The following is a 27,457-nucleotide window of genomic DNA, read 5'->3' as shown; positions in this document are numbered from 1 at the left end:
TCTTTGTGTAACAGGATTCGTCTTATTTGCTTAGAATGACCTCGGCGGGTACCGTATTTTTCAGAGTATAAGATGGACCTACCTTTTTTGGTGAGGAAAAGAAGAAAAAGAAATCTGCCTCTGCCTAATTTGGCCTCGTTGCAGCAAACAGCTAACAGCCTTCTTTACTTTCATTTTCGTTTTCAACATAGCTTGATTAGCACAAGGGGGAAAAAAATCTGCTCCAGCAATTTACCTCTTTGCAGCAAGCAGCAGAGCCCTGCGCAAAACAGCTGAGAGCAAATCAGCGGAGAGTCGGGAGGCTGATCCAATCAACTTGTGCTAATTAGGCTGTGCTGAAGCTGAAAGGAGCTGTTTCTTCTTGCTGTTTGCTTGCAAGGAGGTAACTGCTGCGAGGCAGAGGCCAAAGGGTGGGGGCCAGTGGGTGGGCGGGGCTACATTCGGTGTATAAGACGCACCTAAATTTTCACCCCCTTTTAGGGGGGGAAAAGGTGCGTCTTATCCTCCGAAAATTACAGTAATCGCTTTGCGTGATAATTCAGTTTGCAACCTACACGCTCAGCGGGTAACTCCATTTCAAATTTCCGTGAAAGTGAACCAGCTGTAAATTGCAACATTTAAGATCCAGATTTCAGGCTCAATATCACTGTTAAAACACCTCTTTTCCGATCGAACAGTTAATCCGAATAACAGAGTATTTTCTGTGGTAAATCAGGTGGGAAAAAAAAAGCCACTTCCAGTTTCTTTGTGAGGGAGCTGAGATTATAACAAGGGATTGATATTTTTTTTTTCTTCACTTTTCCTTTAATTCTTTCTTTTGTACTCGGTATTAACCGTAGAAAGTACGATCTTATTTTTCAAGCTCCTGGCGTTGCCAATCCTTTTCGGTCTGAATAGGGCTATTGAAAGCTTCGGATCACCATGGCAGCAAAATGTAGGCTCAAATACATGCCTTCTAAGGCCGCTAAAAGATCATTTCTAGGAAGGTAGCCACGTCTGTGGTGTAAATCCCCTTAAAAATACCACTGGATGGGGGGAGGTGATACACAGATCGCCCTCGACTTACAAGGACAGCTGAGCCCAATTTATGTTGCTAAACTTAACAAAAAGAAATGAAGCAAAAACATTTTTGCTTAAAACAATTCAGCTAAGAGAATTTTGACCCGTTTTATGACCTCTCTTGGCCCCCGTCATTAAAAGAATTGATGCAATTGTTAAGTTAGCAATAGCAATAGCGCTTAGTCTTATATACTGCTTTACAGTGCTTTACAGCCCTCTCTAAGCGGTTTACAGAGTTCGCCTCTTGCCCCCAAGAATCTGGGTCCTCATTTTACCGACCTCGGAAGGATGGAAGACTGAGTCGACCTTGAGCCAGTCAGGATCGAACTTCTTGGATGTGGGCAGAGTTAGCTTGCAATACTGCATTATAACAACAGCGCCACTACTCTTTCCTTTCCTTTCCTTTCCTTTCCTTTCCTTTCCTTTCCTTTCCTTTCCTTCCCCTTCCCCTTCCCCTTCCCTTTCCCTTTCCCTTTCCCTTTCCCTTTCCTTCCCTTCCCTTCACTTCCCTTTCCCTTTCCTTTCCCTTCCCTTCCCTTCCCTTCCCTTCCCTTCCCTTCCCTTCCCTTCCCTTCCCTTTCCTTTCCTTTCTTCCCTCCCTCCCTTTGCAAGCAATCATACTTAAGATTTATATACCGCTTCACAGTGCTTTTACAGCCCTCTCTACGTGGTTTACAGAGTCATCCTATTGCCCCCCCCCCCCAACAATTTGGATCCTTATTTTACCCACCTCGGAAGGATGGAAGGCTGAGTCAACCTTGAGCCAATCACAATCAAACTGCTGGCAGTGGGCAGAGTTAATCTGCAATAGCAATAGCACTTAGATTTATATACCGCTTCACAAGGCTCTTAACCCTCTTTAAGCAGTTTTTATAGAGTCAGCCTTTTGCCCCCAACAATCTGGGTCCTCATTTTACCCACCTCGGAAGGACGGAAAGCTGAGTCAACCTTCAGCCTGGTGAGATTCGAACTGCCAAATTGCAGGCAGCCGGCAGTCAGCAGAAGTAGCCTGCAGTACCGCATTCTAACTGCTGCGCCACCCTGGCTCTTCTAGTAAGACGGTTGTTAAGTCAATCTGCTTTCCCCATTAATTTGGCTGGTCAGAAGGTCGCAAAACGAAATCCCGTAACCCCGGGACACTGCAACCGTCATAAATACGAGTCAGTTGCCAAGCGTCTGAATTTTCATAATATGACCGTGGCGATGCTGTGATGGGTATAAGTGTGAACAATGGTCCTAAGTCGCTTTTTTCAGTGCCGTTGTAACTTGGAATCGTCACTAAATGAACCGTTGTAAGTCGAGGGCTACCGATATGTCCAGTTTTATAAAATCCATACCGGTATTTGAAGAAGGAATCCTGATATATTTTTTTTTAGCAGTTTTCCTATGAACTGGCAAACAGGCCGTTCTCAGTGTTGAAACTGGGTATGTCTAATTTAATGAAGAAAAGGGCTAGGAGTGAGATGATAGCAGTCTTCCAGTATCTCAGGGGCTGCCCCAAAGAAGAGGGAGTCAAGCTATTCTCCAAAGCACCTGAAGGCAGGACAAGAAGCAATGGATGGAAACTCATCAAGGAGAGAAGCAACCTAGAACTAAGGAGAAATTAGTTTTGTTTTTTAGTTTATTTTGATAGCCCCTCTGCCAGCGAAAAAAGGCTCCCGAGCTCCGTTTTCAGCTGTGACGGCCTCCTGCAACCCTCCGCCGGCGAAAACGGAGCTCAGGAAAGCCACGTACAGCCCTCTCGAGCTCCGTTTTCGCTGGCAAAGGCACCGCGGACGAGTCCGCTGTTTCCATGGCGGCACCGCAGGCCAGATCTAAGCACCCCTCAGGCTGGATCTGGCCCCCGTCTTGAGTTTGAAACCCCTGACCTACAAGGTCCCTTCCAACTCCTCTGTTAATCTGTGGTCGTAAATCGAGGATTACCTGTAATCCGCTCGAATCGTTATCAGGTCTGGAGAAGAAAACTCGGATCAAACTTGTCGTCCTGTCTTGAGCCGCTGGACTTTGGGTTATTCTCTCAGCCTTCAGCGTTGTTTACAGAGCAAACCTCTTCACGCTGATGAGCCTGACCAGTTCCCACTTTGGGAGCTTCAGCTCGTACCCGGAAGAAGCGGACGGCTCAAGGGGCAGTTAGCAGCCTCTCGGGCGATGCGCCGACCAAAAAATAGCCCGTTTCCAAGGCATAAAAATCGTACAAACGTCTTGGAAGTGGAAGCAATAAAGGGTGATAAGAACGACAGCAACCGAACTACACGTAGGCCTCAACATACAAGCTTCACGGAGCCCGCTCATTACAGTCGTCTTCCTGGGACGTTTTCTGCAGCAGTCCTTAAGCAAACATCACGGTTGTTAAGTGAACCCGTGGTTCTCTGTAGGTGCAGCTTTGCCCCCAAAAAACCGAAACAAACCCAGAAGTTTTGGTTTTCAGCAAAACCAGGATAAAATGTGGTTGCGTGACCGTGGGATGTGCAAACGACCGTTACGTGTGACGTTTGATGACATTACCACTGCTGTTAGATCTTCGGATCTGGGTGGCAAGTCCCCCCTTTTTTGGCTGGTTGTAACTATGAACGTGTCACTGCGTTATTTTATTTACCAGCTGAGCTCATTATTTCTGGACTGTCAGACTCTCCGTAGCTTTGCCAACTTCTTATCAGTAAGCTACGTGTTTCCGTATCCACCCACATTCCTTCACACTCTTTCCTTTGTTCTCTTTCCAGCAAGGTCCGGCTGAAAGATAGCCGGCCCGAATTACTTTCAAAAATGTAACAATTAACTTTTCTTAGTTAGTGAGGTGTTTTATTTTCTTTATAACAAATAAATGAGTTTTATTAGAAACCTTCTTCGCGTTTCTTTATCAGAATAGTGCAACTTGGAATAAGCCTCGATTCATCTCCTCCTTTAAACCAGGGTAATTAGTCCCAGAGCCAAACATGGGATTAATAAATGCCCTGACAGAACGGTCGCTAAATGACTGGTCGTAAGTCGAGCACTGCCTGTACTGCCCATATAGAACCTATTTGTTTTTTAAAATAATCGATATTGGCAATTTGTAAGATGTGTGGACTTCAGCTGACTGGGGAATTCTGGGAGTGGAAGTCCACCCATCTTAAAGCAAGCTGACTAGGGAATTCTTTTTTTTTATAAGTTTTTTTGTTTTATTTTTAATACAAACAGTTTATCTTCCATTAAACAGTGTCGCCTGTGTACAATTACAATAATTGCAATAGCAATTAAAAATTACAAACATATTCATTGTGTTGGTATTAATTCTCTATTCTTAATACTAATATTAGTATTAATAGTATTAATTAATATTAATTAATATTAATACTAATATTAATAAAAATCATTGATTTTTATTCACCCTGTGACTAGGTATATTAAGTATATACCTAGTCACAGGGTGAATAAAAATCAACGATTTTTTTAAAAAAATAAAAAAAAATCAGATTTTTTTGATTTAAATCGGATTTTTTTGATTTTTATCAAATTTATTTTAATAAAAAACTTTGGGGGTAAAAATCTATCTTAAGATAGTTTTCTATTTAAGTTACATAAATAATTTAGTTTATTCAGCATGAAATGGAGCTTAGTTATGTAGCAGGAGGCTGTATATTCTGCAACACTGGGACCATCGGTGAGTCAACAGTGGGTCAAAGGAGTAGCCGAGATGACAGTTGCTCTTTAAAAATTATGATTTAAATCGAGTTGATTTAAATCAAGCCTTTTTACTAGAGATTTAAATCATGATTTAAATTGTGATTTAAATCAACTCGATTTAAATCAAATCCACCCTGCCTAGTCATAATATCAATCATCATCTTAACATATTTAATTATATCTTAACTTATATTTTACTAATCTTCTTTTATTTTTAGCTTTCATATTTATTCTCTAACCATTGATAAAATAAATCCCATATCATATAATATTCAGCTTGCTCCTTCGCTTTGATTGCCAGTGTCGGCTGGCGACCCCCAGGGGGAGAGCTTTCTCTGTGAGCGCACCCACCCTCTGGAACCAACTTCCGTTGGAGCTCTGGATGGCCCCTGACCTTCGCTTGTTCCGCCGCGAGTTGAAGACCTGGTTGTTCCGTAGCCTGGACTGATGGGGGGTTTTTAATGAATTTTAAATTGGGTTTTAATTTTATATCGTTTTAATAAGGAATTATGCATTTTACCGTTGTGAGCCGCCCTGAGTCCTCGGAGATAGGGCGGCATATAAATTGCATAAAATAAATAAATAAAATAAATTGTTAACCTATTCATTTCTGCACATTCTAATATTTTTCTGATCACATTCTCATCTGTCGGAATCTCTTTACTTTTCCAATTTTGTGGGAAGTCTACCCATCTTAAAGCATGCTAGCTGGGGAATTCTGGGAGTAGAAGTCCACCCATCTTAAAGCAGGCTGGCTGGGGAATTCTGAGACTTGAATTCCACTCATCTTAAAGGACATATTTCCAACAAGGGAATCCTTTTACTCTCTGAACCCTGACCAGCTGATCACCTTCCCAGGATCCCTAGATCCTCACAGCATCACCTGATAACAGGTGATTTCCTCTTCCAAGCTTGCACCAGCCTTCACTAAAAGCCAGGCCTTGGCATCCAGAGGTGGTGGGTGCTCCATCATTGGAGGTATTTAAGAAGAGACTGGACAACCATTTGGCTGGAGAATTCTGGGAGTTGAAGTCCACAAGTCTTAAAGTTGCCAAGTTTGGGGATCCCTGGTATAGGGCCCCCCGCTTGAGGAGAGGGTTGGACTAGAGGACTTCCAAGGTCCCTTCCCACCCTGTTAATCTGTTATTTTCTGAATTCCTCTGTATGTACATGCGTGATCGGTCTGAACTTGAGAAGGGAAAACTCCAGATTGTTCTCTCTTTCAGCGCAGTCAACGTGGGGACCGATATGTTGGAACTTGACTGCCATTTGACCAAGGATGAACAAGTGGTGGTTTCGCACGACGAGAATCTGAAACGGTCGACCGGAGTGGACGTCAATATATCAGACCTCAAATACTCAGTAAGTTCATGTAAGCACCGTTCTCTTCCTTTTTCTGCCAAAACCCATCAGCCGGTTGAGAGGTGGTAGCCCGGGCCTTGCAAAAACTCTCAGGGCCCCAAATCCTGGCTTTAAATGTCAGATGCAAAATTCTGCATTTATTTATTTATTCTGTTACATAATGTAGTGTATATTGGAAGTGTATATCTGGCTATTCTCGTGCTGCACTAAGAGAGATTTCTTGTGAACCCCGGGGGATTGAAGCCAAAGAGTTCTTGGATAAAGGTTATTCTGATTTTCGGTCTCTGAACCTCTCTGTATTTAAGCTCACATTTTCTTCTTTTCAAAAGGAACTCCCTCCGTATCTCTGCAAGTTGGAGGTCACTTTCCAGAAAGGTAATCATTTGAAGATCTGAATCTTTGCAGAATGCGCTCATCGTATTGCTCCATTTCAGCCTGGTCTGTCAGCATTCCTCCCTGGGAATGCCAAGGTCTTGCCGCTGTCCATAACTTCACATTTACAAAGCAGCTAAGACCAAAATAGTTCTACCTTGCTGTTCTCACCCGGCTCCCAAACACAGCAAACCCTCCGTAGTTAAATAAATATTCCCTTTATTAGGAGCGCCAGCAGCCCTGGCAAAAAGTCTCTCTCTCGCGCGCACACACACAGCAGACTAACAAGTTTGTCCACCAGGGAGATGAATAGTTGTCTGCCACATCTATTCATCTCTGCCCCCTGCCTTTTATCCCCAGAGTTAGGGTGGGGCTTCGCTAGCAGCAGTGGCTCTTCCGTCCCGAGGACCGGCCCATAGATTTCCACTGCTCTCCTCTCCTCTGCCTTCTGCACATCCGTGCGTCAGACACTGGACCCAGCTGTTCCTCCTCTTCCTCATCAGCCACCTGCAGACCTGGGGGCTGTTGACTCTCTATCTGAGGGCTGACGGATGGCCCAGGCTCTGTCTCTGTCTCTGTCTCTCTCTCTCTCTCTCTCTCTGTCTCTCTCTCTCTCTCTCTCTCTTTCCTTATCTGATTCAGCTGTTGAAGGGGTCAGCGGCCGACATTAATTTAAAGAAACTGGTTCTGACCAGTTCTGGAGAACCAGCAGCAGAAAGTTTGAGTAGTTCGGAGAACCGGTAGTAAAAATTCTGACTGGCCCTGCCCCCAAGTCCCAGCTGATCGGGAGGAAATGGGGATTTTACAGTATCTTTCCCTTGGAGTGGGGTGGGAATGGTGATTTTACAGTATCCTTCCCCTGCCACGCCCACCAAGCCATGCCACGCCCACCAAGCCACGCCCACAGAACCGGTAGTAAAAAAAATTGAAACCCACCACTGGGGGCAGATGTGTGTGAGCTCGCACGATGCGTGCGTGGTGAGCTCGCACGATGTTTGCGATGACCTTCAGACGAGTGGGAGCACAAGCACCTGTGACGTTCACATGAGTGGGTCTGGACCCAATGGTGGTATTCAGCCAGTTCTATCCGGTTCGGGAAAACCAGTAGCGGCGGCTGCGAGAGGCTCCTCCCACCCACCCGGACCTCATCACGTCCCATTTTTGGTGCTCTGCGCATGGCAGATTCATTTACTAGTCGCCATGATGGACATTTTAGAGTCGTGATGGTGAACCTATGGCACGGGTGCCACAGGTGGCACGCGGAGCCATATTGCCCTAGCTCAGCTCCAGCACGCATGCGCGCACTAGCCAATTGATTTTCAGGCCTTCCAGTCCCACCGGAAGTTGGGAAACTGGCTGTTTCTGGCCTTCGGAAGGCCTCCGGGGGGGATGGGGAAGGCTGTTTTTGCCCTCCCCAGGCTCCTAGAAAGCCTCTGGAGCCTGGGGAGGGGAAAAAAGGGGCACACCGGGCCATCACGTGCCAAAAGCAGGGGGAAGTATGGGGGGGGGTCACGTGCGCATGCGTGGGAGGGCGGGGCGCATTGAATTATGGATGTGGGCACACACACCTGCGACCCCCCCCCGCTCCCCCTGCTTTTGGCACGCGACGGCAAAAAGGTTAGCCATCACTCTTTTAGAGAATAGAGCAAATTAGCTTTCTGTCGAGTGGAGCTTTCTGCAAGTCAAATATTTCAGGGAACTTGGAGGCACGATCTTGTATTCTTCCTGTACCATTTCTCAGCAATCCTTCACACGTTCTGGATGTGAGAACGTCCCAGGATTCTTCTCTCTTTGAAGCCCTATGCCCATTGAGGTGGGACCAGCCCTCGGAGCCTGGTCCAAGGGTTCCACCTTCACCTGTCTTTTGGGAGTGAGAAATCCAGGGTTATTTCTATGGGGGAGGAGGCTGGGTGCCCCCCATCCCGCGGCAGCTGCCAATAACTTCCCCATGTCCTCAGCAGCAACCAAATTCTGTTTGTGTACATCAGAATGCCAGTGCGAAGGTGAAGACAAACGCATCCCTCTCCTTCAAGAGGTGTTTGAGGCCTTTCCCCACACGCCGGTCAACATCGACATCAAAGTGAACAACGACCTGCTGATTAAAAAGGCGAGTCCTCTCTTCTCATTCCACCTCCTTCCCTTTTTATTTATTTATTTATTTAGTTTGTCAAACATGTACAAGATAGCAGGTATGAATATGAACATGGACATGAACGAAGGAGATGAATACAAATAAATGGGGACGGTAGGACAGGGACGGTAGGCACCCTGGTGGGCTCATGCACGCCCCCTTTACGGACCTCTTAGGAATGGGGTGAGGTCCACGGTGGACAGTTTGAGGTTGAAGCTGTGAGGGTTGGAGGCTGTAACAACGTAGTAGGGTAAAGCTTTCCAGGCGCTGACCACTCTGTTGCTGAAGTCGTATTTTATGCAATAGAATTTGCAGCGGTTTACCTTGAGTTTCTATCGATAGTTTGCCCGTGTATTGTTGTGGTTGAAGCTGAAGAAGTCGTTGACAGACAAAGGAGAAAGAAAGGAGAGGGGAGGAGAGGGAGAGAGAGGAATGGAAGAAAGGGGAAGGAGAGGAAGAAAGGATAGGGGACAAAAGCAGGCGAGAAGGTGAGAAAGAGGGAAGGAGTGGGGGAGAGGAAGGGGAAGTAGGGGAGGGGAGGAGAGGAGGAGGAGGAAGAAAGTAGAAGAGGAGAGGGAGGGACAGAAAAGAAAGAAGAAGGAGAAGAAGGTTTGTTGTGAAAAGAAGGAAAAGAGAGGGTAGAAGAGCTTAACGCATTGTAAGCCGCCCTGAGTCTCCGGAGAAGGGCGGCATATAAATCAAATTTAAAAAAAAAACTCCAAATGTAACTAAAATGTCTTATTTTTATGGTTTTGATAGAAAAAATATGTATATATAAGATCAATCATGGAAACTTTAAGAAATCGTTGACAGGCAAGATGTTGTAGCAGATAATTTTGTGTACGATGCTTAGATCAGACCGCAGGCGGCACAGTTCCAGATTGTCCCAAACCCAAAATTTGAGGACGAGTGGAGGATTCTTCTCATGAAATACCTCTGGACCCTCTCAATCGTGTTAATGTCTGATATACGGTGTGACTTCCAGGCGGATGAGCTGTATTCAGGAATTGGTCTGGCAAAGATTTTGTTTTAGGTCCTCCTTGCTTCTGATTGGGCCAATGGTGCCTTTCAAGTGAGGACAACAGTGGCCAGGTTCCTGAGTGGTGGCCAGGCAGGAGAAGTATGGATTCCACACCCTCATAGTTAAACCAGTGTTTCCCAGAATCCCCCAGCTAACCATACTAGGAGTTGAAGTCCATACATCTTAAAGTTTTCAAGGTTAGGGCACACTGTCTAAAGGCAGGCTTACTAGAAAGAGATGGTGTCAACTGTGCGGCTAGCGACCCCACAATAAGGAAAAACACTCGGGAGCGTTGAATTCCCAAAAGTAAAACTTTATTGGATACACCATTCTGGTACTGAAGAATCAAAACCAGCTCTGAATTTTCCCGCGCAAATGTTTGCTTAGTTAAAACAATAACTTTCGCACTTTCTCCCTGCCCCTGGGGGGGTTCACATTGTCCAACTATGAGACGTCCTTTTGTTATGGGAACAGTTCACCTCCCTCTCAAGCGCATACAGTGGTGACCTTGATGGTTTCCAGGCTCTCCCGATCCGTGTGCAAAATCTCAGCATTTCATTCCATCTTTCCCATCCCCCATTTTTGGCCTAGCGGGCTTCCCTGCAGCCTCCTGGGCCCAAAAACGGACCATGGGGGATGTGTTGCGAGCACCCCCCCAAGCTCCCCCTGCCTCCCACACATGCACACGTGTCTCCTGATTCACTTAAAAACTGTGGCAAGAAAGGTCTTAAGATGGGACAAAACTCACTTAACAAGTGTCTCACTTAACAATAGAAATTTTGGGCTCCATTGTGGTCATATGTCGAGGACTACCTGTACTCAATTTATTTTTCCTAACAGTGTCCTTCTTCTCATCAATCTCCTGGAAAACACCTCTAATTACCATTTTTCATCCTTGAACTCTAGATTAATAGTTCACTAAACAATGTAGGAATTCAATTCAAACTCTTTAAGAGCAGAATTTTTTAAAATAATCTTTTTCCTTTTTCTATTGATCTTAGGTTTCCGAGTTGGTGAGGTCTTACAAACGGGAACATTTGACGGTTTGGGGCAGCGTCAGCCATGAGGTTGTGGAAAAGTGTCACAAAGAGGTAAACAGAGAATTTATACCCTGTTGGTTTTAAAACCCCCCCCTTTTTTTTAAAAAAAAAACATAGGGCATACCTTCGAACGGTCGCAAGTCGAAGTCTACCTGTGTATGTATCTATGTACATTTTTATGAGACATGATAGCAGTCTTCCAATATTTGAGGGGCTGCCCCAAAGAAGAGGGAGTCAAGCTATTCTCCAAAACACCTGAAGGCAGGAGAAGAAGCAACGGGTGGAAACTAATCAAGGAGAGAAGCAGCCTAGAATTAAGGAGCAACCTAGAATTTCCTGACAGTTGAAAACAATTAACTAGTGGAACTGCTTGCCTCCAGAAGTTGTAAATGCTCCAACACTGGAAGTTTTTAAGAAGAGGTTGGCCAGACATTTGTCTGGAATGATATAGGTTTCCTGCCTGAGTGAGCAGAGGGTCAGACTAGAAGGCCTTCAAGGTCCCTTCCAACTCTGTTACGCAATTATGAATTTTTGAGCAACATTCCCTAAAATGAGAAGTCTGTGGAATAAGAGGGTTGAAGCCCATCCTGAGTTAACCTTCCTGTGATGTCCCTGGATTTTTCTCCCTTCAGAACTGCCACATCCCCATCCTTTTCTGCTTGCGCCGTGTCCTCCTGCTCCTCGGCCTCTTCTACACCGGCCTTCTTCCTTTCTTCCCGATCCTGGAAGACTTCCTGGAGATCCCCATGCCTTCCATCATTCTCAAGTAAGTACCGTATTTTTGGGAGTATAAGACGCATCGACTATAAGACGCACCTACCTTTTTTTGGTGAGGAAAACGAGAAAACGAAATCTGCCTCTGCCTCCCAGCAATTTTGCCTTGTTGCAGCAAACAGCAAACAGCCTGCTTTACTTTCATTTTCGTTTGCAGCATAGCTTGATTAGCAGAAGGAAAAAAAATCTGCTCCAGCAATTTACCTCCTTGCAGCAAACAGCAGAGGCCCACGCAAAACAGCTGAGAGTCGGGAGGCCGATCCAATCAACTTGTGCTAATTAGGCTGTGCTGAAGCTGAAAGGAGCTGTTCCTTCTTGCTGCTTGCTGCAAGGAGGTAAATTGCTGGGAGGCAGAAGCCAAAGGGTGGGGGCCGGTGGGTGGGCGGGGCTACATTCGGTGTATAAGACGCACCTAAATTTTCACCCCCTTTTAGGGGGGGAAAAAAAGATGCGTTTTATACTCTGAAAAATACGGTAGCTGTTTGGGCGACCTCCAGCTGCTTCCTCGGCTTTGGCCACGAGCGAGCTTCGTCTCGTAGATGTACAGGTAGTCCTTGACTTAACAAGCAGTTGATTTGGTGGCCGTCCCAAGTTACAGCAGCGCTGGGAGAAAAAAAAAAAAAGGAATTTATCACCGGGAAGCAAAGCAAGAGATTTTAAACTTGAATATTTGCAATTGGTTTGTTGGGGAATATTAGAATGCGAGTTAATGCCAAATATTTAGACAAAGGAGCCGATAAATGTATTAAAATGGATTGTCGGTACAGCGCTAACCTCCAAATCAGGGGTCTCCAGCCGTGGCCACTTTAAGACTTGTGGACTTCAGTTCCCAGAATTCCTCAGCCAGCTTTGCTGGCTGAGGAACTCTGGGAGTTGAAGTCCACAAGTCTTAAAGTGGCCACAGTGGGAGACCCCTGCTCCAAATTACAACCATTCATTTTGTGATTATTTCGAAGTTCCAACGGCACTGAAAAAGTGACTTTCGACTGTTTTTCACACACTGACCCTTACAGCATCCCCATGGTCACGTGATCAAAATTCAGAGGCTCGGCAACTGGCATGTACTTATGACGGTTGTATGTCCAGGGGTCATGTGATTCCCCTTGAAAGCAGCTTTCTGACAAGCAAAGCCAATGGGGGAGCCAGGTTCACTTCACAGCCGCATTACTAATTCTAACACCTGCAGTGATTCACTTAACAACGGTGGCAAGGAAGTTGAAAGTGAAATGGGGCAAAATTCACTTAACAAATGTCTCAGAAATGTTGGGCTTGATCGTGGTCGTAAGTCAAGGACTTACCTGTATCGATTATTTTATTGATCAAAAATCACCCTAAGCTTTATAGGTCCATGCTAAATACATGCCAGTTGCTAAGCAGCTACGGGACGGTGGGGATGCTGCAACGGTCATAAGTGTGAAAAACGGTCACAAGTGACTTTTTTTTTTCCAGTGCCCTTGTAACTTCGAACAGTCACAAAATGAATGGTTGTAAGTCGAGGACTAACCTGTCCTTAACAATCCATTTTAATATATTCATCAGCTCCTTTCCTTAAATACGTGGCATTATGAGCCTCGGTGGCGTAGTGGTTAGAATGCGGTACTGCAGGCTATTTCTGCTGCCTGCCGGCTGCCTGCAATTTGGCAGATTGAATCTCACCAGGCTCAAGGTTGACTCAGCCTTCCGTCCTTCCAAGGTGGGTAAAATGAGAACCCAGATTGTTGGGGGCAAGATGCTGACTCTATAAAAACTGCTTAAAGAGGGCTGTAAAGCACTGTGAAGCGGTATATAAATCTAAGTGCTATTGCTATTGCAGATTAACTCTGCCCAATGCCAGCAGTTTGATCCTGATTGGCTCAAGGTTGACTCAGCCTTCCTTCCGAGGTGGGCAAAATGAGGACCCAGATTGTTGGGGCAGCAATAGGCTGACTCTCTAAACCGCTTAGAGAGGGCTGTAAAGTGGTCTATAAGTCTTAAGTGCTATTGCTGTGGCATTCTAATAATATTCCTCAACATACCGCTTGCAAATTTATTTATTTATTTATTTTATTATTATTTTATTATTTCGATTTATATGCCGCCCTTCTCCAGAGACTCAGGGTGGCTTACAATGCATTAAGCAATAGCCTTCATACTTTTTGTATATACCTGCTTAGTAGGGCTTTCGGCCCCCCCCAAGCGGTGTTCCTTTTTTATACAAAGTCAGCTTATTGCCCCCACAATCCGGGTCCTCATTTTACCTACCTCGGAAGGATGGAAGGCTGAGTCAACTTTGAGCCTGGTGAGATTTGAACTCGCAGTAATTGCAGGCAGCTGGCAGCTAAGTGCTACTTTAACAGCACTTAGTCCACTGCACCACCAAGGCTCATATATTTCAACGTTAACCGAAACGAATGGTTATAAGTCAAGGGCTACTTGCAAGAGTCACTTCTGTTCTCTCAATTTTCAGGCTGAAAGAATCGGAGAAGATTTCAAAGGGCCAGCGAATCACCATATGGCTTATTGATGTGTAAGGTTCCTTTCTTTCTTGAGCTCTCTGTTTCATTCTTGCTATCTTTCTTCTCTCCCTCCTCCATCATCTCCCCCTACCCCCCAATAAGCCTTCCCCTCCCCACTCCATCCCCGCCATTGTCTTTCAGGGCAATCATCTTTTTTCTAAGCAATGGGGTCTCTATTAGAGCAGGAGTCTCCAACCTTGGCCACTTCAAGACTTGTGGACTTCAACTCCCAGAATTCCCCAGCCAGCAAAGCTGGCTGGGGAATTCTGGGAGTTGAAGTCCACAAGTCTTAAAGTGGCCAAGGTTGGAGACCCCTGTGTTAGAGGCATCAACTCCGCTTCCCAGATTCATTGGCTACTATTTGGGGTTCGCAAACTGCCATTGGGCCATTCAAGTCTTCCCAAAGCAGATGTATGCAGAGGAGGCTGCCTGTTGCATCTCTGCAGGATTCCAGGATTCCTTCTAAGTTAGCTTGAACTGGGCAGAGAATGAATCCCTGTATTTATTTTTTATTTATTTTTATCCTGCCTTTTATTATTTTTACAAAGACCTCGGGGCGGAGAACATAACCAAGCACATATTCCTCCTCCTGTTTTCCAACTGTGTGAGGTGGGTTGGGCTCAGTGAGAGACAGGCCCAAAGTCACCCAGCCGGCTTTCATGCTAAGGTGTGACTAGAACTCACGGTCTCCTGGTGATTGGCCCAAAGTCACCCACTGGCTTTCATGCCTAGGGAGGGATTAGAATTCGCTACCTCCTGGTGATTGATCCAAAGTCACCCAGTTGCTCCTTCATTCCTACATCAGGACTAGAACTCACAATCACACAATGATTGGCCCAAAGTCACCCAGTGGCTTTCATGCCTAGGGAGGAACTAGAACTCACAAACTCCTGGTGATTGGCCCAAAGTCACCCAGCCGGCTTTCATGCCTAAAACAGGACTAGAATTCACTGTCTCCTGGTGATTGGCCCAAAGTCACCCAGCTGGCTTTCATGCCTAAAACAGGACTAGAATTCACCCTCTCCTACTTTCTAGCCTGGTGTTTTAACCACTAGACCAAACTGTCTCTCCTTTCTGCCCATGTTTTGAAACTGTCACACTGCTCCATCTTGGCTGCAGTCCTATCAGAGATTAACTCAACCTGTGACATGCCCAGAGACTCCATTCCTGCTCACAAACCACGTTTATGACGAAAGAGAGACCACGTGGAAACTTGAGTTTCTCTAGGGTCTGTTAGCAATGGATGGGCAAGGCTTTCTTCTTCCCGAAACCACGTAACATCTGACTCGATAAAATTTCTCTTACATTTTTTTTTTTTAAAAAAGTCTGTTCTTTGTCGTCTCGCATTAATCTGCGGACACCATGCTACTGATAACAGTTATTTCGATGGGCGGACGCGTCTGTGGAGGTCAAAAAAGTCAAGATGGCAGCTGCAGTTATTTTTTTTTTTAAATATAAATAATTCAAACATAGTACATAAATATCTAAATACAAAAAAAAAAAAAGAAAGGAAAAGGAAAAAAACCCACAAATATTACAATGCACTCCCACCCCCTGGAGACCATTTTCCCTCCCTTATATTTCTTTGTCTATAACAATTAAAGGATATATAATATATTCCAAGAATTATATATTCTTATCTCCTCCAAAACAACATATATACTTGAGTAGGTTTAATCCCTTTGCCTTCCACCAACACTGTTTTTATAAAATCCCCCCATATTTCATTATAATTGTTTGCTTTGATCATCCCTTTTTTAAATTTAATTTCTGTTGTTAATTTATCATTTGTTGCCATGCTCCAGATTTCATTATACCACTCATTTCTTTGAATATCCCAATTTCATCCCCAATATTTAGCCATCACTAATCTAGCTGCCATTATGAAATTTACAATCAGTTGCTTTTTTTTGTTTCATTTATGTCTCGTTTTTCCACCAGCAACAATAATGCAGGCAGCTGCAGTTATGATGCCAGCAAAAAAGGAGCTGGAATTGGCTCACGGCCGCCATCTTGTCTCTTTTGGATCCCAATGTATTATGTTAACGTTTATAAGCCCATTAAAGTGCTATTTTAAGGGAAAATTTCGCTCACAGTTTTTTTTTTTTTTTATCAATCTGTATTTTGGAGGGAAAGGACAATTGGCAGTTGAACATGGATTGACAATCTTCTCCTTGCCATGTTTGCAGATTATTAATGAGGAAAGCCTTATTTGATCACCTCACTGCTCGAGGAATTCAGGTATTCGGTATTATTTATTTATTTATTTTTACAAAACATCTGTAAATATCTCAACTCTGTACTCGACTTGACTTGTACAGGTGGTTCTCGACTTAGCCTCTTCGTGGTGGACGAAAACCTTGGATTCTCTTCCCAAAATGTCAGTTACTATCCAGATTTTGCCTTTCAAGGGAATTAAAGCACTCTTAAGTAGGAAAAAAAAATGGGGGGGGGGAAATTACAATCTGCATTCAAAGAGATTACAGGGAGTCCTCAATTTACGACCGCAAAGGAGCCCAAAGTTTATGTGGCGAAACAAGACACTGGCTAAGTGAGTTTTGTCCCATTTTACCACCGTTCTTGCCACAGTTGCGAACCGAATGACTGTGATTTTTAAGTTAGTTAAATAAGGTGGTTGTTAAGTGAATCTGACTTCCCTATTGACGTTGATCGTCAGAAGGTCACAAAAGGCAATCACATGACCCCGGGACACTGCAACCGTCATAAATACGAGCCAATTGCCATAGCAGAATAGAATAACAGAGTTGGAAGGGACCTTGGAGGTCTTCTAGTCCAACCCCGTGCGCGGGTAGGAAATCCCTGTTATCATTTCAGGCAGATGGGTGTCCAATCTCTCCTTGAAAACCTTCAGTAATGGAGTACCTATAACTTATGGTGGCAAGCTGTTCCACTGGTTAATTGTTCTCCCTGTCAGGAAATTCCTCCTTAGTTCCAGGTTGCTTCTCTCCTTGATTAGTTTCCACCCGTTGCTTCTTGTCCTGCCCTCTGGTGCTTTGGAGAATAGCTTGACTCCCTCTTCTTTGGGGCAGCCCCTTAAATATTGGAAGACTGCTATCATGTCACCCTTAGTCCTTGTCGAATTCTATTCCCGTGACCATAAGGCTGGATCATAAGTGTGAAAAATGGTCATAAGTCACTTTTTTCAGGTCTGTTGTGACTTTGAAAGGTCACTAAATAAAAGGTTGTAAGTCAAGGACTGCCTGAACCAAGTGCACGTAGTCCTCGACTTACAACCGTTCATTTAGTGCCATTCAAAGTTAACACCGGCACTGAAAAAAAGTGACTTACGGCCGTTTTTCACACTTAACGACCTTTGCAGCGGTGCACGTGATCGAAATTCAGCCGCCCGGCAACTGGTTCACCCTTATGACCGCTGCTGTGTCCCCCGGTCACGTGACACCCCCCCTCCTTGCGCAACCCTCCAACCAGCAAAATCAACGAGGAAGCCCGATTCGCTTAACAACCGGGTTTTGTCTACCGCAGCGATTTGCTTAAGAACTGTGGCGAGGAAGGTGGTAAAACGGGGCCAAAAACCTCACTTAAGAAACGTCTCACTTAACAACAGGCATTTTGGGCCAGGGTGGATTTGATTTAAATCAAGTCGACTTAAATCATGATTTAAATCACTAGTAAAAAGGCTTCATTTACATCACCTCATTTTTAAAGAGCAGCCATCATCTCTGTCCCGCAGCGGCTCCTCTGACCCGCTGTTGACTCACTGACAGTCCCATTCACTTTAATGGGACGGCTGGTGATGCGGCAGGGATGCAACAAGGTGAAGGACGTGGTGGGCAGCAGGTGAGTGGATGCCCGCTAGCAGGCGCTGCCTTGATGGATCTGAAATGACAGGCACTCTTTAATATTACATTTATAAGCTGCTTAGAAGGTTTCACTTTCATTTTTACTGCTTGCCCTTCCTTCTCACACTTAAGAGTCTGGTGGTACAGCTGCATTTCTCTCAGGGATGGGCTGCTGGGGGTTCGCAGGGGTTCGGGAAAACCTCTAGCTAAGATTCTGTGCAATTCGGAGAACCTCACTCCTGGCTGGACCTACCCACCCGCACCTGCCCCTCCCAAGAGTCCCAACGCAGCCCGTTTTGGATGCAGGTAAGTGCAGGGCGTCTGCAGTGGCTCGGGGAGGCCGAAAAATGGGCCTACCCGTTTCCTGCCTCCAGAGGGCCTTCGGAGCCTGGGGAGGCCGTTTTCGCCCTCCCAGAGGCTTGAGGAAAGCCTCGGGAGCCCAGGGAGGACAAAAGGCCACGCCCCCCCCATGGCCACGCCCACCCAGCAACCTGGCAGAGAACCCCTTGCTAAAATTTTTGAAGCCCACCCCTGATTTCTCTTCAAACAATCATAGAGTTTATAGTGTACATAGATTTGCGAAACAATGGGATAAAGGAATATCCTCGAACTTCATTTTATGATTTCTCTCATGGCTACTGTGAAATTGTGTGAATGCATCAATGCAGTGCACGTTATCTCACCTTTGCAGAGCTCGGATTCATTGAATGAGTTTACCAAAAATGTAAATATTGCAGAATCTACAGCCTCGTGCTACATAGCTAAGGTCCACTTCATGCTGAATAAACTAAATCATTAATGTATCTTAAATAGAAAACTATCTTTAGATAGATTTTTACTCCAAAAGCATTTTATTAAAATAAATTTGATTTTTGAAAAATCCGATTTAAATTTTAAAAAAAAAATCTTATTCCTTTTTTTAAAATCATCGATTTTTATCCACCCTGCTTTGGGCTCAATTGTTGTCGTAAGTCAAGGACTAACCTGTATAATAAATCAATAAATAGTCCAGACATGACGTATGTGAACTAAAGCAGTTGTTCCCACGAGCAGCGAGATTTCCTCTGGGAAGGCAGCGAGGTTGAAAAATCATTTTGGGGGGAAAGTGAGATGATGACGCCCAGCTGTTTCCTTCAGGTCTACATCTGGGTGCTGAACGAAGACCAGGAATACAAGCGAGCCTTCGACCTGGGGGCCACTGGCGTGATGACCGACTACCCCACCAAACTGAAGGAATTCCTCCATAACTATCCGGCGTGAAGCCAGGTAGAGATGCGGCCGCCGTCATCGCTTCTTCGGAGTAGAGATTGGAAGAGACCGAAGGAGAGGATCCACTCTTCCATTTGAGTTTTTTTTCAGCAAACGTCCAGCCGCCGTCACACAATACAACCCGACAACTTGGTTTCGACGACCTCGTTCTTAAAAAGTCACGCCATGCCATGCCACGCAGCCGTATTCATCGACGGCCCTCAGTGGCGGGGTTGACACTCTCTCCTCCTTTGTAAATAGCTTGGTTTGAGTGATCATCTCCTCACCTTAGAGATCTGGGTCCCTTGGCGAGGCTGCGTGAAAAACTGGGTGGGGGCACGAACGGACGACGCGACCTCTTGGCTTGTCCACTGAACGTGCGATGACCCCCCCTGAACTTCTCCGCGAGTTGAATGCGGATGAGTGACAGCAAGGGGGCCCGTGGCCAGTAAAGTCCTCCTTGGATATATCAGAGGTGGCTTCCTGTGGAGAACAACTATTGTTGTTGTGTCATTGTTGAATTTGTAGCTGTGCCTAGCGAGTTAGGGCAGGATCTCCCAAGCACTAATACATTATTAGACCAGGGGTGTTCCAATCGTAGCAACTTTAAGACTGATGGACTTCAACTCCCAGAATTCCGGGATGCTGACTGAGGGATTCTGGGAGTTGAAGTCCACCGGTCTTAAAAGTTGCAAAGACTGGACCGCCTTCCAATAGAAACTTCCTACATCTATGTGCTTGTTCTAATCTCAAATCTAAAATGGCGGTCTCTCAATTTGGCCACTTGAAGATGGGTGGAACTTCAACTCCCAGAATTCCAGGATGCTGACAGGGATTCTGGGAGTTGAAGTCCACCGGTCTTAAAAGTTGCAAAGACCGGACAGCCTTCCATTAGACACACTTCCTATATCTGTGTGCTTGTTCTAGTCTCAAATCTAAAATGGCAGTCTCTCAATTTGGCCGCTTGAAGATGGGTGGACTTCAACTCCCAGAATTCCGAGGTGCTGACTGAGGGATTCTGGGAGTTGAAGTCCAGCCATCTTCAAGTGGCCAAATTGAGATCTCAAACATGGCAACAGTTTTGCAATTAGTTGCATCTGTAGGATCAGGGTTGTTTGGCTAATTTATTGTACAAGGCCATAATAGCCGCCCCATACCTCTATTTGTCAGTCAAGTGTTTTGAAAACAAATTCTGCCGTCATGAGCCGGGATGGAAAAGAGGTTTAATAACCGGGAAATTTGGATATTAGTGCAAGAGATAAAAAGGTATTGCTTTTTATTTTATTTTATTGTTATGTCGTCGTTTTCTTGTTGACAAATCCGAATCAATATATATATATATATAATTGACAGATTAGAGTTCAGGTTTGGCCTGCCTCATAATGTGAATAGATCTTGCCAAGGTGGCTGACAATCCATCCCAGATCAAACTTTTTCAGCATTTTTTTTTTTTTTTAATTAGCACTCTTTGTGGCCAGTCTAGAAATACCTCTGCCCTTCGTATTGCTGAAGATTACAGTTGCTTAAATAGGAATGCCGTCCTAGAAAACTTTGGCACCAGTGTTGAAAATATCTGCTTTGACAAAACGTCCTTCGGTTACTTGATCTCTTGTCGTTTAAAAGGGCATTTGGTGCACCGGCTGTCGGCCAGAGAAAATGGAATTTAGTTTACTTTTTTTTTTTTTTTTTTTTAGGTGACATGTTTTTTTTAAAGGTAAGCAGATTGGGGGGAAGCAGAGCCCCCGAATACAGGACGGACGTGCCCTTAAAACCTGGGAGGGGGAAAAAATGTCTTTTTTTTAGATACGGGAATGTAGATTTTGTACTCTGCTTCTCTGTAGCAATTCCTGAGCTTGGCTTTTAATCTGTACTGCAACCTATGTAGCAGTTTTGGGATTAGAGCATTAAAAGAAAAAGAAAAAAACTTTCACCATCCATGTGCCGAAATCTGATTTCTTTTCTTCAAATGCGCTATTCAAAAACGTTCTCCCCCTATGTCAAAGATTACCTTTTTCGCTCCGATTTTCTGCTTTCAAAGTACAGGTTGGAAGTTAGCAACCGCAAATTGAGCCTGGAATTTTGGTAGAACAGGTGGTCCTCGACGTGCAACAGTTCATTTAGTGACCTTTCAAAGTTATGACGGCACAAAAAAAAAAAAGTGACCCATGACCGTTTTTTCAGTTACTGCTTTTGCAGCATCCCCGTGTTCATGTGCTCAAAATTCAGATCCTTGGCAACTGGTTCATACTTGTGACCGTTGCCGTGTCCCAGGATTATGGGATCCCCCTTTTGCGACCTTCTGACAAGCAAAGTCAACAGGGAAGCCAAATTCCACTTAATCACCGGGTTACTAAATAACTGCTATGATTCACTTAACAACTGTGGCAAGAAAAATCGTAAAATGGGGTAAAACTCACTTGGCAAATTTTCTCTTAACAGAAATGTTGGGCTCAATAGTTGCCGTAAGTCAAGGACTGCCTGTAAATCATTGTGGTTGTTAAGCAGGACCCCACATAACTGGATTAAATTTTATAATTAGTTTACAAAAATGATAAAGTGAATCACCACACTCATTGAGTATATCATGTGGTCATTAAGCAAACCACGGGGTTGTTAACTAAATACACTGCAACTGTCATAAATACAAGTCAGTTGTCAATCATCTGAATTTTGTTCACGTGGCCATCGGGATGCTGCAACAGTCGTGAAAAATGGTCATAAGTTCACTGTTTTCAGCGTCGTAACTCCAAACAGTCACTAATTGAACTGTTGTAAGTCAAGGACTACCTGTATGCGATCTTCAAAGGGAAAAAGAGAGTTCTACATTCTCCACAGGTAAGTCCTCGTTTACCAGCGATCATCAAGACCGGGAATTCCATCCTTAAATGGTACGATCCTAAAGCCATAACGTCCATGTCCCAATTGCCATTGCTCAGCAAATCCTGCACAATCCTGCAGTGCCACGATCCCATTTTTGACTTCCTGCTGCCTTCCCCAGTGACTTCACTCATCAGAACGTTGATGTCCCAATTGCCATTGTTCAGCAAATCCTGCACGATCCTGCAGTCCCACAATCCCATTTTTGACTTCCCGCTGCCTTCCCCAGTGACTTCACTTATCGGAAGCCAGCAGGGAAAGTCCCAGATGGGGATCATGTGACCACGAGATGCTTGCGATATCATAATTGCAAGCCGATTGCCAAGCACCCAAATCACAATCATGTTATTGCTGGGATAAAGCGCCGAGAACCGTTGTAAGTCCCCCTCATTCAAGAACTGTCTCGTAATTTTGGTCATTGTACGAGCGGACATGAAGCGAAGACTACTCGTAAAAAGCGCAGTTGAGTTCCAAGCTAGCAGTCCCTTCGGATGTTGTTAGAAAATGATTAAATGGGGGCTTGGATTAGAGATGGGCCTATTTTCCCCCCAACCGTTTGAGGAATGTCACTTCGTCTTGGTCTCTCTAAAGAGTAGCCCCAACAGGGTTAACGTTACGGGAATTGAGCTTTCCCTCACACGGAAAAGGTAATGGCAGACAGATTCAATTTAGAAAGGAAAAACATATTCCTTGAGTTCTCTGCTCCAACTGGCAAAGCTGAGTTCATCATTAGCTTAGACTGCAGAATGTTTTCTTTGGGTCTATGACAATTTGCCACGGCCAACTCACCACAGGCAATTCACCAGGGCCAGCGCCAGCTCGCCACAGTCAACTCACCAGGGCCAACTTGTCATGGCCAACTTGCCACAGCCAAATCACCATGGCCAACTTGTCACGGCCAACTCACCAAGGCTAACTCACTATGGCCAACTCACCAGGGCCAACTCACCATGGCCAACTTGCCACGGCTAACTCACCAGGGCCAATTCAACATGGCCAACTTGCCACGGCCAACTCACCACAGCCAACTCACTGTGGCCAACTTGTCACAGCCAACTCACCAAGGCTAACTCACCAGGGCCAACTTGTCATGGCCAACTTGTCATGGCCAACTCATCAGGACCAACTTGCTACAGCCAACTCACCATGGCCAACTTGTCACGGCCAACTCACCAAGGCTAACTCACCATGGCCAACTTGTCATGGCCAACTTGTCATGGCCAACTCGCCACGGCCAACTCAACATAGCCAATTCAACATGGCCAACTTGCCACGGCCAACTCACCTCAGCCAACTCACTGTGGCCAACTTGTCATGGCCAACTCACCGTGGCCAACTTACTGTGGGACAAGAGTTACACTAATATCAAAGAAATGGTGGAATAGTATCATGAAAGAAAGGATGCAAAAGGAGGCACAGAAAGAAATGTGAATGGCATAAATTAAAATATTTATTTATTTTGAATAATGAAATTGAATTGTTAAATAGTCCTGCGGTGAGTTGTCCCACACAGTGAGTTGGAGGTCACAAGTTGTCCCATTCTGGTTCTCTTTAGTAGATTTGGATAAATCCATATAAGGAGTCCTCAACTTATGACCACAATTGAGCCCAGAATTTATGTTGCTAAGTGATAAATTTTGTTAAGTACGTTTGGCCCTCATTTTACAACCTTTCTTGCCACATTTTTTAAGTGAATCTCTGCAGTTGTTAAGTTAGTCCCACGGTTGTTAAGTGACTCTGTCTTCCCCATTGACTTTGCTTGTCAGACGGTCACAAAAGGGGATCACATTATCCCGGGACACTGCAACCGTCACAACTGTGAACCAATTGCCGAGCATCTGAATGTAATTCACATGACCATGGGGATGCTGCAATGGGCATATAAAGGTGAAAACCGGTCCTAAGTCACTTATTTTCAGTGTTGTTGTATCTTTGAACGGTCACTAAACGAACTGTTGTAAGTCGAGGACTACCTGTTCACATCCAGCAGTTTCTTACACTTCCACATCATTTTTGCCACAGAGTCTTGCCCAGTTTTGCTTTTCCGGGTACAAAGCAGGGGTGAAATCCAGCAGGTTCTGACAGGTTCTGGAGAACCGGTAGCGGAAATTTCGAGTAGTTCAGCGAACCGGCAAATGCCACCTCTGGCTGGCCCCAAAGTGGGGTGGGAATGGGGATTTTGCAGTATCCTTCCCCCAGGAGTGGGGAGGGAATGGGGATTTTGCAGTATCCTTCCCCTGGAGTGAGGTGGGAATGGAGATTTTGCAGTATCCTTCCCTTGTCACGCCCACCAATCCACGCCCACAGAACTGATAATAAAAAAAAAATTGGATTTCACTACTGGTAACAAAGTATCCTAACATTATAGGTAGCCCTTAACCTACAACCTTAACAATTGGGAAAGGAGTATCTGTCACTAAGCAAGGCGGCTGTTAAGGGAGTCATGCCCAATTTTACAAGCTCTTGCTGTAAAAGAATCACATGGTTATCAAGAGCCTTGGTAGTACAGTGGTCTAAAGCATCCTGTTATTAAGACCAGCTGCCTGCAATTACTGCAGGTTCGAATCTCGCCAGGCTCAAGGTTGACTCAGCCTTCCATCCTTTCTAAGGTAGGTAAATTGAGGACCCAGTTTGTGGGGGCAATAAGCTGACTTTGTATAAATATATACAAAAGTATGAAGGCTATTGCTTAACGCATTGTAAGCCGCCCTGAGTCTCCGGAGAAGGGTGGCATATCAATCAAACTTTTTAAAAAAATTAAACAAATCCAGCTTTTTCCCATTGACTTTGTTTGTTAGAAGATGGCTGGGACAGTAGCCAAAGATGCTGAGATGTTGAGATACGGTGGTCTGGACTGGAGGATGGCATGGGGTACCTGTGGATACCTCAAAAGTGAGCAGCCAAGAGGATCAAGGACTAACTGGAAAGCTAGAGAAGAGGAGACATAGTACACAAGTAGTCCTCAGCTTACGACAACAATTGAGCCCCAAATTTACATTGCTAAGTGAGATAGGCGTTAATTTTGCCCCATTTTACTTTCTTGCCATGGTTGTTAAGGGAATCACTGCAGCTGTTAAATTATTCACTGGCTTCCCCATTGTTTTTGCTTCTCAAGAAGGTCACAAAAGGAGATCACGTGACCCCAGGACCATCATAAATATGAGTCTGCTGGCTAGGGAATTCTGGGAGTTGAAGTCCACAAGTCTTAAAATGGCCAAGGTTGGAGATCCCTGATCTAAAGAACTTTTCATGCAGAAGACAGGGAAGAATTGCTGTTTTTCTAAAAGGCAGGATGGAAAATAAAAAAGGGTTTAAATGCCAGGTAGATTTCAGCTGGTTAATCAGGAAGAAATTCCCAGTGGGAAGAGCTGGAGGTGTTTAAACAGAGCTGTGTTTTTCAGCCTGGGCCCCTTTTAAGAGGTGTGGACTTCATCTCCCAGAATTCCCCAGTCAGCGTTGCTGGTCCCAATTGTGGTCATAGGTCGAGGACTACCAATAAAAATGAAAATTCATGTTTGATTTGGATTCTTAGCAGTTCATATGTGATTTCAGCCACAGAAATCTTACTGGGAGATTTTGGGCTAAGCAGCCCTTTCTTAGCCTGGTCTGGTCTACCTGTGTCGTTACAGAGAAAAGGGCGGAGAGATAGAAAATACAATGTATGCCACTTCCAAGCCCTCCCTGAAAAAAAAAATCAGGATATCAATCTACCAAATGATAAAATAATTGGCATTTTCCACTTTTTAAAGAAGTCGCAATATTTTCATTTACCACCAGGGGGCAGACCAACCTAAAGATTTTCTCATTCAATCCCATCCCTGTGCATTAGAATTAATTTGACAGAGAATATCTCATTTCTTAAGTCTCTATGTGAATGATTTAGGATTCTCTAAAATAAACATGCATTTTTCTTTCAGTTTCCAAGAAAATGCTGCATCTCTCCTAAACGAAAAAGTCTCAATGTGAGGCTTTGCTGGGAGGGAACAGTCCTGCCACTTCGTCACTGTGAGAATAATTTAATTAATTTAATTAATTCAATTTATATGCCGCCCCTCTCCGAAGACTCAGGGCAGCTATAGAATAGAATAAGAATAAGAATAAGAATAAGAATAAGAATAAGAATAAGAATAAGAATAAGAAAAGAAAAGAAAAGAAAAGAAAAGAAAAGAATAGAATAGAATAGAATAGAATAGAATAGAATAGAATAGAACAGAACAGAACAGAACAGAACAGAACAGAATAGAATAGAATAGAATAACAGAGTGGGAAGGGACCTTGGAGGTCTTCTAGTCCAACCCCCTGCTTAGGCAGGAAACCCTATACCATTTCAGACAAAGGGTTGTCCAATCTCTTCTTAAAAACCTCCTGGGTTGGAGCATTTACAACTTCTGGAGGCAAATTTATTGGTGATCATCTTCATGGGTTCTGTAAAATTAGCCACTGTGATCTGAATTCACCCAACTGGGATACGGTTAAAGATGGTTAAGAAAACAGGTTTAGGGAGTGTATGAATATAACTTTTATGTCTAATCTTTGATGTTTTTTTTTAAAAAAAAAAACTTCAGAGAAACAGAATCAAAAGTGAAACCCTAAGAAATCAGTTTTGAGAAGAATTAAGAAGATGTTGGATAACCATTTGTCTGAAGTGGTGTAGGGTTTCCTGCCTAAGCAGGGGGTTGGACTAGAAGACCTCCAAGGCCCCTTCCAACTCTTCTATTCTATTCTATTCTATTCTATTCTATTCTATTCTATTCTATTCTATTCTATTCTATTCTATTCTATATTCCATTCTCTATTCCATTCATCCCATCCCATCCCATCCTATCCCATTCTATTCTATTCTCTTCTATTCTACTTTTCAGTTTTACCACTAAGCCACAGGAACATAAAATCACTGTTTTTCAAGTTTGGCAATTCTCAAATGGGTGGATTTCAGTGGTGAAATCCAAATTTTTTTACTACCAGTTCTGTGGGTGTGGCTTGGTGGGTGTGGTATGGCTTGGTGGGCATGGCAGGGGAAGGATACTGCAAAATCTCCATTCCCACTCCACTGCAGGGGAAGGATATTGCAAAATCTCCATTCCCACCCCACTTTGGGGCCAGCCAGAGGTGGTATTTGCCGGTTTTATTTTATTTATTTTATTATTTTATTTATTTAATTTATATACCGCCCTACTCCCGAAGGACTCAGGGCGGTGAACAGCCAAACAGTAAAAATACATAGATACAAAATTTAAAAACAAAGTAAAATTGAATTAAACAAATTTGGCCCAAACATATTAAAATCCCAATCATTTAAAAAACCAATTAAAATCTGCGTAATTAAAAAGAGGGAAAAGATTAGGCCAGGCCTGCCTGGTGGAATAAAAAGGTCTTAAGAGTGCAGCAGAAGGTGCGTAGTTCCGGGATCCCCCGTATCTCCGGGGGGAGCTCGTTCCAGATAGTAGGTGCCCCCACAGAGAAGGCTCTCCCCCTAGGGGCCGCCAGTCGACATTGTTTGGCCGACGGCACCCGGAGGAGCCCACTCTATGAGAGCATACCAGCCGGTGGGAGGCTATTGGTGGTAGTAGGCGGTCCCGTAGATAACCAGGTCC

At 44.5% G+C, this 27,457-nt stretch overlaps 1 protein-coding gene across 1 annotated transcript in view; it reads left to right on the top strand.

Annotated features, from left to right (window-relative positions):
• GDPD1 (glycerophosphodiester phosphodiesterase domain containing 1) overlaps window positions 1-20,921 on the top strand; it is a 51,104-nt gene extending 30,183 nt beyond the window's left edge. Inside the window, exons 3-10 of the mRNA XM_034404307.2 lie at window positions 5,949-6,084; window positions 6,414-6,459; window positions 8,445-8,563; window positions 10,610-10,699; window positions 11,281-11,414; window positions 13,869-13,928; window positions 16,107-16,158; window positions 18,876-20,921. Coding sequence (XP_034260198.1) covers window positions 5,949-6,084; window positions 6,414-6,459; window positions 8,445-8,563; window positions 10,610-10,699; window positions 11,281-11,414; window positions 13,869-13,928; window positions 16,107-16,158; window positions 18,876-18,998 — 760 coding nt within the window. The 3' untranslated portion in view covers window positions 18,999-20,921. The remainder of the gene's footprint in view (window positions 1-5,948; window positions 6,085-6,413; window positions 6,460-8,444; window positions 8,564-10,609; window positions 10,700-11,280; window positions 11,415-13,868; window positions 13,929-16,106; window positions 16,159-18,875) is intronic.
• The last annotated feature ends 6,536 nt before the right edge of the window (window positions 20,922-27,457 follow it).

Source organism: Pantherophis guttatus, chromosome 1, assembly GCF_059756535.1.
Source record: "Pantherophis guttatus breed Tessera chromosome 1, ASM5975653v1, whole genome shotgun sequence".
NCBI lineage: Eukaryota > Metazoa > Chordata > Lepidosauria > Squamata > Colubridae > Pantherophis > Pantherophis guttatus.
This window is presented reverse-complemented; position numbering and strand designations above follow the sequence as displayed.